A 13,293-nucleotide genomic window follows, 5' to 3' on the forward strand; every position below is an offset into this window, starting at 1 on the left:
CATACAGGGCAAAACCTTGCATAAAATTTAGCTACTTTCTCTAAAAAAATATCTAGATTTTCATTATCAAATCTATAGAGACAGCTTTCAAGCCTCTTCAGGATATAACTGAATATATTCATATTACCTGAAGAATTTATCATCAGACATTTTGACCATAATCTATCTACTGGTTCTTTTGGATATTTGCCATGACTACAGGTTGGCATGGGACTATTTAGTGCTGTGATAGGTTAATTCATTAAAATTCAAGGTAAATTGTAATAGCCACATTTTCCCATCACGATTGTATAACAACTAATATCATGGCTTAACAACAATGTAATTCACACTATAGACATTGTATTGTTCACGAAATATTACACAGTGATGTTTTTCCTTCGAGGAAAAAAAAATCCTTTCAAACAAACACAAAAAAAAATTCAAATCCTGTTTTATGTGAATAATAAACACCCCTTCTTAATGTGCAACTTGCATACACACATAAACAAGGTCTTAATATGTGAGTATACATTTGTACGTCAAGACTGGCAATGTTTACATCTGCTAGTTGATTATCAACATCGGGGGGGGGGGGGGGGGGGGGGAGAAGGGGCTCCACAGCATAAAATCGCAATCAGGGAGATACTTCCATGTTGCATTTACCTCAATAGGCAAATATAATTCTCCAAATCAGGAAGGCTTTTTTATTCTTTTGTCTGGAATGATGAGATATAATTGATTTCTTTCTTCCTATCAGCTTCTTGTAGACCATGGCAGATGAGGCAACTCTGATATCAAGCTCCTAGTGAGTGGAAAATATTCTCATTAAGGGTGATGGATTGGTAAGGTTTGGTTCTATGACAACAAGAAAATGCTGGTATCTAAAGCTCATAAATTGCTCACACATGAAACATTATTCTTCATCACCATGCTGTACAATCGTAATATTAGGATGAGTGATAAACTTTGTGGATGTTATAATACATTTGAGCCTGCTGTAGCAAGCATTCATGGAAGGAAAAAATAAAAATAAAAAGGAAAAAAAAGAGCAACTTCTCTGGGCAGGTAGCCACTGTATACAGGTTATTTGCACATTCTTGTCATGTTGCATTATCAGTAAATGAAATTTTAAAAAGTTAAAAAAAACACACAAAGGTTTAAAGGCACATATGTGTTGTCAAACGATCATATCAAATTACAAAATATATCGAAGAAAGAACTGAATTAAAAACAGGTTATGTCTTTGCTTTTGTTTTTTCTTATGGTGCATTTTGAATTCATGACCTTAAAAAGCACTGGAATGTGAAAACTCAGTATACTGGTAGATGGGGAATAAAACTTATAGCTAGTGGCCATTCTACATAATCTTAACATATATTTCTCGTGGGGGGGAAGGATTAAAAGCAGATAGCACCTGGTCACTGCAGGCAAGTAGCCACTGTGATAATATGTTTTAGACTATATATCAAATATCCATGCTATTCATGTGCATAATATGCACCTGACACACACACATGACTACATACAGATGCAAACACACACAAACACATACCCAAACACATGCTAAAAAAGACCATTGGGAACATGCATTATCGAGATGCTCCCGTGCTAGACCTCTGCGGAAGGCATTAGTCTTGCATCATTGGACTAGACTTGTTTGCGGGGGAAATCTACTTGTCACCTTTGTTTTAAAGGGGATGGCTAGTAACCGATCAGTGGGAATCAGTGGGAATGCTGGAGGATGATTGTTCCAATCCTTGTGGGATTCATTTAAGAGTACATTATATATCTATTGTTGTGTGAAAATGATTTGCTTCAGAACGGTCTCATATTCAAGTAATGTGCAGATTAATGCTCCGTCACTGACCAGGGACGCTAACCTGGAAGCATTAAACTGCACATTACTTGAATATGAGACCGTTCTGAAGCAAATCATTTTCACACAACAATAGATACAATGAACTCTTGAATGAATCCCATAAGGATTGGAACAATCATCTCCCAGCATTTCCACTGATTCCCACTGATCAGTTACTAGCCTTCTCCTTTAAAGGGAGCAGCGCAGACATAAATAAAAAACCTTTTCTAGTGCTAGAGTCAACAGTGTGATACACATCATAACTTGCATTTCATATTTTAATCCTTTTTTTTTTCATTTTCCTGTGTGCGACGACAATTATATGCTATTAAAAAGGTCGCTGTAATTGTTTCCTCTGTTTTGCTGATGAATCAAAACATATGTAAGCCTCCTTTTACAATACTTCACCCCCTCCCTATAAATGCTCATAGATTTCAATAAGTAAATAATATGCATTTGATAATAATAGGTATGAAAACAAAAATAATTGTACTATTATTGTAACTAGTAGGCCTACTGTTACATTACTACTATTACGACTGCTGATAACAATAATAATGATGATACATAATTTTTAATCATGATAATTTGATAATAAAATTGAATCAGCGACAGCAAAATATGTGTCATTTGTTGTTAGATGACTATTGAAATTTTAAGAGGAAATTTTCGCAGTGAGGAAATGGTCACGCATTTTGCGCAACAAGAAACTGGTGTGAAAATAAAAGCGTGTAATCTTTTTTGCTTATAAAGGTAACACTACTTTATGTTTTGATTCTGCAGAATTAAAAGCACATGAATTTCATTTTACCCGGCCGAGCACAAGAAATTACTCACATGAAAATTTTTGTTTAAACCAATTGAGGACGAGTCCCGAGTAAATTCGAGCAGGTGTCTATGGGAAATGCCTGTTGTAGCAAAATCAGTCCGTCCTCAACAAGTTAACAGTAGGCCTATAGTATCTTTCTTACAGCTTTGACCATATTTACCCTGGGGGAATTCCCCAGGGGGATTTCCCACCTACAGATTTTCACCAAAAATTGAGTGATGATTTTTTCGCGTAGTTAGCTCATGAGTACATTGGTACATACTGTATGACCTTTCTTTTTTTCTAAGTTGGGTATGAATTTCACTCATTTTCACAGCAGCATAATGAACAAGTTAATGTAACAATCTTTGAATCTCTGCAATCACGTTCAAATAAACAATGAATGCATGAAGACGAGGTGATTAGAATGGTCCATCACTTGGGGGGGGGGGGGGGGGGAGGGGGGATCCATTTCATTATTTTGCATTGAAGGTATTAACATTTTTTTTTTTTTAATCACGATTGCCTAAAACCAGGCTTGCTGTCAAGTGGATGTGCCAGCAAACACCATTTATAAGTACAACATGAATATTTCAAAAACCAACATGCCTGTTGGTGCATACGACCTTTTTCTGCTCATGCACAAAGTAGAACTGTGAAGTGGCTTACAACAGAATTCAGTTGAAGTTTTCTTCTATTCTCAATGGCATTGTACTTGATGCTGTATGGTCAGGGGATGTGTGTGTGTGCTACCTGGCCTTGGAGGTGTATTGAAGCATTGCCAGTTCATTAACCACCTTAACACTGTTCCTACTATCTGCAGTCAGTTTGCATACAATGGCAATGGCATTTTTGGGGTAGCGGGTATGGGAGAGTTAACGCTGGCATCTCATTAGCGCTAAAAGGTCACAGATACCCAATGGTATACAAGGTATGCATGTATTTCATACTCAAACATTGATGCCACCTAGCAAAGATGGTTTGACACAGTACGGCTGGCCTTGCGTTATCCGCCATCACATTCTCGTACAAACGGTACATTAAGCTGCAACTACAGCGCAATCAATTTGGCCTCTGTGGAAAGGGACATGTATAAATTAGGGGAGCCGGGAGCGAATGATTGCGGCTGGGAAAAGAGCGAACGAGGGGGGCAGGAGTAGGGCTTGATTACTTTGGAACGCATCTAAAGAAAAATATCTCACAGAGTAAGTGTCACTTATTGAGGATGGAAGACAGGTTTATGAAAACATTGTAAAGTCTTCAGTAAGTTTCAGAAGAAAAAAATGAAAAAGACATGTTGTGAGAAGTACTTAGTTTATTGAGAAGTCTACTATATTACTGAATGATAATCATGAAAATTCTCACCAATTCTTGTTCATATGGACTAGTCAGACAATAAAAACAAAAACAGGGTTAACAGTGGGGATAGCCTAATTCTGAAGAAAATATCCCCTAAAAAAAAAAAAAATAAAAAAAAAAAACCAGCAAATACACGGGTGTGAGAAACTCATGTTGAATATAATAATCTGCAGTTTCCATTCTTTGATTGTTCTGTACGGAAAAGTATCAGTCCTGGGTTGAACTGATGATTATAGTAAAGTGAAGTACATTGTGATGCTGACTTGCTTTAATCACAGACCTGGAGAATTGATTCGGCAGCTTAACCCTGGACTTCTTCTATAATGGAATGAGACTGAAGAGAATTATAACTGACAGGGAAAATAAAACAAGAGCCTTGATCCAAGGCTAAGCAACACCAAGTTCAACTTCATTCAAAGTGTCTGCAGACTCACTGCTCACTTCAAGTGTCACTGACCCACCCATGACCCTGAAAAGAAGAACAGCTGATTTCAGCTTTTCTCCCACTGACCAACCAAAAAAAAAAACCCCAGACACAGACTTGACAATGTTCGTCAACATTAAAACGGCAAATTATTTTCCCATCTGCAGGTCGAAGGTCGGTCACACACCCTTTTCCGGCTCTGGAATCCTTTCCTCAGATCAGATCATCGGCACAAAAATTTCCAAAGCCAGGTACTTCCCCCCAACATCCTCTTCCTCAGTTAAAGACTTTTAAAAAATGGCTATATGGGCACATTTTAACTCTTTTGTGGTGCTGGTGTTATTTTATTACCATTCTGAGATATCACCATCTCTACTGATTCTTTTTAAATTCTACACTTTTACTTAATTTCTTCTTCTTCTAACCCTTCTTACCCCATCAAGTCCGGGGAGAATCTTGCTTGCCATTTTGAAATTGGTTCCTCTAATTGAATGCACATTTGTATTCAATATTGGAGGAATATTAGAAAGAACTAGTTAAATTTATTAAGTCTGGAAAAACTTAAAAAAAATAATAAACAAAAATGTCAATTTGAGGTGGAACTATATTCTTTTAAAGTTTTGTTGTCAATTTGAGTAACAGTCATAAATCTAGCTTAAAAAAAAAGGTTATAAATGTAATTTCTGCAAAGGAATGAAACAACAATATGAACAATATTAAAAAATGAATGAATAATCTAGAGTTTACTCTCCCATACACATGCTTCTGTACTCTGATTGCAATCTTCTTCATACTTCATATGGAATAATGACACGAGTATCTTCCTATTCTCAATTGATGTACATCCCATTCTATTCCAAACTTTTCGCCTCCTCCTTTTTTCCATCTTCCTCAGTTATGTTCATTTAAAAATAAGATAAAAGAAAAGCTTTCTGTCCATATATTTCTTCATTATTTTCTCTACATCCACTTCTCGCTTACTTGTCTCATATTATTTCTCAATTTTTATTCTTTTTAATGTCAACATATTGTAAATGCTCTTTTTTCAATCTAGCATGTAATGCAATTGCTTGGCTATCAATGTTTCTTGATTTGATTTAAGAAAATCAAGTCTTCTTCCTCTCTCATGGACGATGTGTATGAACAAAATATTAATCAAATATCTTGGGAAGAGTCATCCATTTGAAAGAAATGTCTGGTTGCCACGGGAACCAAAAGCACTGATCTCATGACTGTATACTGAGACCTACCTATTAAGTATGCTTGAATGTAATAAACCATATGTTTTGATTTTGTGGCATATATTATGTGATATGCATATTTGGTTCTGTGTTGCCAATTGTGTCTCATGTATGCTCTTTATCTTTACATTTTTGCATGTGTGCTTACATATATATATATATATATATACCGGTATATATATATATGGGTAATTCCATGGGGTTGGGACTGAAATTGTGACATACAAGTTGAAAATTCAAGTTGGGTAAATTGAAATTTTCTTTTTCCCCCTGATTTGTTACTCCCATTCTTCAACTTATTCCACTAGAAATCTGTTTATTACTTCGCACACTTTCAGTCAGCCTGGGTAAACAGGTATGACAAATACCTACGTTACATGGACTTCATTTTGTGACATCCTCAATAATTTTGTGTTCTGAAATGATAACAATGAACATATCCCAGTTTTTTTCCACCATAACACATCAACATGTTATCTGAAAGGCACATGAGATCATTATTAGTAAGATTGTCCATTCTGATATCAACTGGAAGACACTTTTATTAACATGTTTTTTCTACGAACTATTTACAATTTTAAACAAAGGTTTAACTTTTTCCTCAAGAGTGACACAATAACAATATTCTTTAAAAAACTACAGTCGAAGCAAGTGAGTTGTATGGACATTCAAGTGAAAACATGATTTTATTGTTATCATCAGGGGTTTTCGTACTACAACCTTGTCCACAGTATACTACCTATGTTACACGGACAGTATGTCTTCGTAACATAGGTACATTACGACATATCAACTGATTTCCTTTGTTGTGGTGTCAGATGTTAAAACCTACACACATAGACTTTATGTATGTTCCCATGAATAACACTAATGTAACAGTTCTTTGGAATTATACCTGCTGTATACCTTTGGAACAATACCTATGTTACACAGACTTCAATTCTTTGTAACTCTGGTATGAAAGAAGGTAGACTTAATAATAAGAAGAAGAATGATGTCGAGCCTTACACAATTTGACCTTATATACTCTTACTAACAACTTCATCAACTGTCAACTCAACTATGAAAACTAATAAAGAGAAATCATACAAGTTTTCTTGTCTTCTCCATGTTCTACGTTTGAAGTTAATTTCTGCTCTTTTCTACAATGTCCATTTTCCCTCCGTGCAGTCTTCTTTTTGTCTAGTTTGTTATGTTCGCTCTTCTTTGGTGTTGCTTTGTCAGCTTCCTCTCTCTGTTTGTGGAGTGCTGTGGCTGTGCCCTTTTCACTCTTTCACGTAGTTTAATCACGTAGCGGCGGCAGAGGAGGATCCATGGCAGATTCATCGACAAACTGGACAAAAGGTGTGAAGAGAAATAAAATGAAAGAATTAACAGAAAATTTGTGTCTGTGTACTCTTTATATTCCTGTTGATGTATCTGTGTATATGAATGGAATTAAATAATTTGGACAATTTTGCTTACCTTTCTACCTCTTGTCATACCAGTTGGCTACAGTTCCATGTGTACCATCCACAAAAAAAAAAATTAAAAAAAATATGGGTTACGCTTAAAATGATGTACAGCAGTAATGTTAATGATATTAATAATAATATAGCATGTAAAAAATCATTTTCATATTCTACACTAATTTTTTTTTTCACATCTATGTAAGCTAGCAAGGCCAAGGGCAGGGCGCTGCCCCCAGTGTCATGGCTAGGGTTAGGGATAGGGTTAGGTTTACAGTTACGGTCCTATTCCAAATAGACCTCAAACAAAATACTAGGCCCCCCCCCCCCCTTTTTTTTTTACGGTACTCAATCCCCATCAAATTCAAAATTTTTGCCCTCTTTTTAGGATAGGATAGACCAATATTATGCCAATTTTGATTGCGGTACATATGGAACTATTTCCTACCAATTACCTACCCAAAATGAATACGAAACTGGCATTTTAGCTTTGAGATTTTGCAGTGGGTGAACGTGGAATGGAAACAGTGAACCCATGTACTGCTTCATCAGAGCACCGTAAAGCCATCTAACACTATTAACAGGTCAGTGAAATCTTGAAAGGAAAACACTGTCATTGTAAATCTGTTCAAGAGAAAGAATCTGACAGCTCTTAATTCCCAAAATATCAACAACAAAATTGGGCAAACTCTTTCTTTAGCTCAGACGCAGTCTGGACGTCTACGTATTCCAACTTCATAGTACCGTACTAACGTTCAGCACATCTACTTGGTAGATACGAATGACATAAGTAAGGTCCAAAATTCACAAGAATCGGGAGGTAAAATAATGTTATATTGCCGTGAAGATACACTGGACATACTTTTGTACGGTTTTCTAAGAGAGGAACACATGCTCCTTTTGCAGAGACGGGCATAAAAGGGGAAATTTGGCGATCACAATTACGAACATGAACAAGTAACAAATATCTCAGTATGTGGGACTACAGCGTGTTAACGGCATCATCGTCCACCGTATATTTGGCCAGTTTAGTGGTTTTAATATCGTTTTTTTCCTCCAATACAGTTTACAAAATGTGACAAAAGTTATTTACTTCGTAAAATAGCGTACAAGCTTACTGATTGACATCGGAAACATTGAAATTCCCGATCGGAAACATCGAAATTCACGTACCGATGTAACACGGACTACAGCAGAAAAACGGGTCTTGCGCCGTCCAGGTAGGTGTGAACGGGGCTGTAAGTGGTCTTCCCGCCGTTGGGGAAGTACTGCCAGTGACGTAAATACGATTGCTGAAGTTAGTAGCTCTTCTTTTTGTCGCGAGCGCGACTTTCTTATCCGATGTTACACGAAGAGGCCGGACTTCGGACGGAAGTACGGTAATATGTTCTGTGTTTTCTCTTTTATTTGGAGCTCTTTGATGCTAATTTTTGGACAATAACACTCCTAAAATATGAGTCTAATTATAGAAATCAAGTTTCTGATCATATTATGATTATAAGTGTATGTAAAACCATGCAATACCGATGTTACAACAAAAATCGCCGCGGACTTCGTTTGTAACATCGGTATGAGGTTGCTTCAAGATGCTCTGGTGTTCTTATTTTGTGACACATGTTTATGTGCCTTATAGTCTTTGTAGAAGTCACCTTGCCTCTCTTAATTACGATAGGCATAATGCTGAAAGGTTGTGTATTTCTGTATTACATTGCCATGAAAATGGCATATATTTTTGTCACAACTGGTACCACAAAAAAACCATGAGACATCAACAATGAAACAGTCACAGACAAAATAAATTTGTACACAGGCTTGTTTTTTATTCATCAAATAATTCTTCACACATCTCTCTCTCCAAGAATAACCACAAACCACAAGCAATTATTTGATAAAATTTTCAGAATATGACTTTTATTCCCTGCACAGCATGAAAATCTAGAGCAGGCCCAACCCCATGGAATGACCCATATATATCACATCTTTGTATGGTATGGCTAAAGAGATATTGTACTTGCCTAAATAAGTTTATATGCCTGTGTATGAAATCTCTCGACAAAGACCAAGCCGAACAAACGCTGCAAAAAATAAATAATTAGATAGGGCAATATTGCGGTGGCCCTATCTACTTCTTCCACCTATACCCCGTACATGATGCTGCCACCTAAGTTGTAGAAATCACCAAACAGACGGGCATTCTATACATGTACACACACACCATTGTCTGTGCATACATTATGTATATATATCATAAATGAAGAGTTTGAATGTAAATCATACATGTGTCGTAGAGATAATAGCCAATTTCACAGTTTAAATGTCAAATTAATAAAATGTCAAAGAAAAATACTTTCAGTGGTACTGCACTCATTATAAAACAAAAATGTTTTTAAAGACATCATTAGATCTATCATATATCTTAATATTTGTTTGTTCTACAAATCTCAAATATATCTCAAATTGATAAAAAAGTACATACAGTATCTGGTTTTGCATTTAAACTCTTCATTTACATACAGTCAGAATATATGATCATTACTTCTATAGTACATACATTGTATTTGTACAGTTAGAATACTGTGCTGTGGCAGAGTTTTAGCTACAGGGTAGATATAATGACAGAAATGATAATAATATATTATGTGAGTCTTCATAGAGAAGAATCAGTGAGGTATCAGTGTACAGAGATGTAAACTGGGTAAAAAGTAAAAGATGCATCATATCAAGACTATTATGTGTATTGCAGTTGGCACTTGACCTTAACAAAAGTTGCAACATGCAGTACTGGTTGCTATGGGAAACAAGAGCACTTATTGTGACATCCATTCTTTTATATTCACCCTATGATATTGGGTGGGGAACCCCCTTTAAGAAGCCATTGATATACGTGTTGGAAGTGGGTGTATTCCACGTTTGGAGTACTATTTATCAGTTAGACTAGGTATGTTGGATTGTTACTTCATAGAAAACAAGATAGCATCTGAAATTTTATTCTGTTGATCATAACATCACTGCAACTGAACAGTAATATCTTTTCCGTGTATATGCTTTGAAAATTGGTCTGAATAATATTCAAGCAGAGAGAGGACACGCCTCTCGCTATTACAGGCATGCACTACTAGTATGTATTTTCTCGCATATGTTCCCAAGGACCTACTAAGCATGGCAGTTCTACCGGCGAAGTGCTGGGGTAGCTAGACGGCAGGACAGCCGTCACTTCATAACACATTCATGCGGACATTCATATGGCTCGAGTAGCATAATATGCACACACCACGTTCCAGTACAGGGGGCACTAGCTAATCAGCCTCACCACACACTAGCAACGAAAGCTCGTCAACGGTACATATCGAACCGACGCACCACACGGTATGGCATCTCAGCCGATGCGAGTTAACACAAATCGATGAAAATGAATGCATTAGTGCTTTGTACTTACGAGCTGTTAGTGAAATAAGTTAGTTGGTTTATAACTCTTTCACCTTCAAGCGTTTAAGGGTCCTCCGTGCGAAATTTCGATGAGTTACGTCCGTGGATTTTCCGATCGTATCCATGCCTTGCACGATGCTAACGGGACATGAAGCCTGCAGTGCAGTAAAGACACACACAGCTCTAACTGTCCAATCAGCTGATAGCAGTGACCGGGGAATAACCCGGCTGATATCGATGCAAGCTATCGTGAAGATGGTATCGAATTTCGATCTTTGCTTATCGGATAATTTTCAAGCGCAAAACAGGAATATGATTATTGAATTAACATGGTTATAGCGTGATATCAACTACAAATTATGCACCTAATCCTTCATTCATTTCCTGAAGAAACTGAAGTTATCGAGATTTTCCTTACTTAGTGTAATCGTAGAATAAGAACCCACGTTTGATAACCTAGCAACGATGATTTTTGAGGGGAAAACGGATTCAATGGATATGTTTTAATTTAAAAAATTAAGCTTTTTATTGTAGATTTGTTTGAGAACCGAGTGATGTAATTGCTTTGTAAATTTTGATATGTTCTTCTCAGTTTGAGTGTGTTGTTACGACAAATATTTGATGAAACCATGCAAATTCAGAGCTCCACGCGTTTCTCATTTTTCTTTTTTTTTTTGTCAAATTTTGATGGAACTTCTACGGTATTTTATTCGAGTGGCTTTACTTATCAAGGTCTGTTTTAGCTTGATGTTGAATTAAAAAAAAGATAAAGGGCTAAAGAAAAATATTGCCATCTTTTAACCATGTACAACAAAAATATGTAACATATCAATTAGCAAAGTTTGATCCCTCTCCCTTCACGTTTACTAAACCAAGTCATTTCGTCAAGGATTCGAATGATCTCATAAATAAATGTGTTATATTGCCATTGATTGCTGCAAACTAACTTATAGAACCAAACACTTTTATAGAGTGATAAGCTACTAACTCCATAGGCAAGTGGACATTGGTGATTAGTGTAAAATCAGAATCAAGGAGGGGGGGGGGGGTCAAACACTGTGTTCACTTTTGCATAACCCAGAACACTGGCATTGGTGTCAATCACAAAGTGATTCAACTCAAACGGGGCCGCAGAACCCCCCCCCCCCCAAAAAAAAAAAAAAAAAAAAAAACACCAAAAAACCAAAAAAAAAAAAAAACCCACACATTTTCAACAAGTTTTCTTCAGTCTTATCGTGAATTCACAAAGGGGAAATTATTCTAATAGGCCTATCCTATATTTATACTCACTTGCGAGGCGGATGGAACCCAAGTAGACGAATTATTGACATTCACACAAACACACATGCAGAACAAAATTTATAGAGATAATGACAGATACATAGATAGATACATACATACATACATATACATACATACATACATAGAATAGATGAGATAGATAGATAGATCATAGATCGATCGATAGAGAGATAGATAGATAGATAGATAGATAGATAGATCAGATTCATAGATAGATAGAATAGATGATATTCATAGATAGATAGATAGATAGATAGATAGGTAGATAGATGGATAGAATAGATGAGATTCATAGATAGGTAGATAGATAGATAGAATAGAGGAGATTCATAGATAGATAGGTAGATAGATAGATTGATGGATGGATAGATAGATGAGATTCATAGATAGGTAGATAGATAGATAAATAGATAGATAGGTAGATAGATAGATAAATAGATAGATAGATAGATAGATATATAAGATTGATAGATAAATAGATAGATAGACAGATAGATAGATAGATAGATGAATTAATAAATAGATAGATAAATAAATAAATAGATAAATAGATAGATAGATAGATAGATAGATATATTAGCAGATAGATACATTGATTTGATACAAGAAAGAGGAGGAGAATGACATCATCTTCTTAACGTATTTATTTTAGGTTAAGTTTGAAGTGAGGATTAGAATTCGACTTAGAGTATGATGTTTGTTAGTACAATTTATGTTTGACTTAGCGTGCTGATATTTCATGGGAGCAATAATCGCAGGTCCGGAGCAAATGTCATGGCACCGTATTTTCTTATTAAAAAGCAAAACAAAAAAAGAATTAAAGATGAGAAACAATTGCGTATACACGAGAGTCTTGTTATCTTTCTGTGTGATACACTTATATTCACCAATTTCAGACGAACCTGACTGACTGACGTCACAGACACGCGCACCCTGCGTCATATATTATCAAGGAGACACTAATGAATGGAACATGTGGGTGGGACATGTGTATAGAGATCAGTGCATATAACCTTGTTTATTCCCCATGTGGTCCGTTGTGCGTCTCTCCTCTAAGAATTGGCTGCTGGTCAGTGTTGTCTCGACTGTGCCACGCACAGGCCAGTGCGACCAGGGGGGCGTTTCATCAACGAGTTCGTCGGAGTTTTCACCGACAAATTTGCTATCAGCCAATCAGACCAGAGATTTCATTAGCTTTTAACAGTTGTCAGTGTAAATCCTTGCGTCTGATTGGCTGATAGCAAATTTGTCGGTGAAAACTCCGACGAACTCGTTGATGAAACGCCCCCCAGGACTGCAGAATGGGGTCGACGAGCGCCCTCTTGAGTTCTGATGGGGAAAGCTCTGTCGTCATTGATGCCTGGCTTTGATTGCATGATACAGCGTACTGTTTACGAATTCTATTTATGTTTTTCAACTGTCATTTTCTGTTACCGTGCGAGCTG

At 36.4% G+C, this 13,293-nt stretch overlaps 1 protein-coding gene across 1 annotated transcript in view; it reads right to left on the reverse strand.

The window, feature by feature from the left end:
• LOC139733720 (uncharacterized) overlaps positions 1 to 10,694 on the reverse strand; it is a 132,875-nt gene extending 122,181 nt beyond the window's left edge. The window contains exon 1 of the mRNA XM_071644534.1: positions 10,600 to 10,694. Within this exon, the coding sequence (XP_071500635.1) occupies positions 10,600 to 10,671 (72 nt within the window). The 5' untranslated portion in view covers positions 10,672 to 10,694. The remainder of the gene's footprint in view (positions 1 to 10,599) is intronic.
• Between the last annotated feature and the right edge of the window lie 2,599 nt (positions 10,695 to 13,293).

This window comes from Diadema antillarum, unplaced genomic scaffold (assembly GCF_040938485.1).
Source record: "Diadema antillarum isolate AM-2024a unplaced genomic scaffold, OU_Dant_1.0 scf00000025, whole genome shotgun sequence".
NCBI lineage: Eukaryota > Metazoa > Echinodermata > Echinoidea > Diadematoida > Diadematidae > Diadema > Diadema antillarum.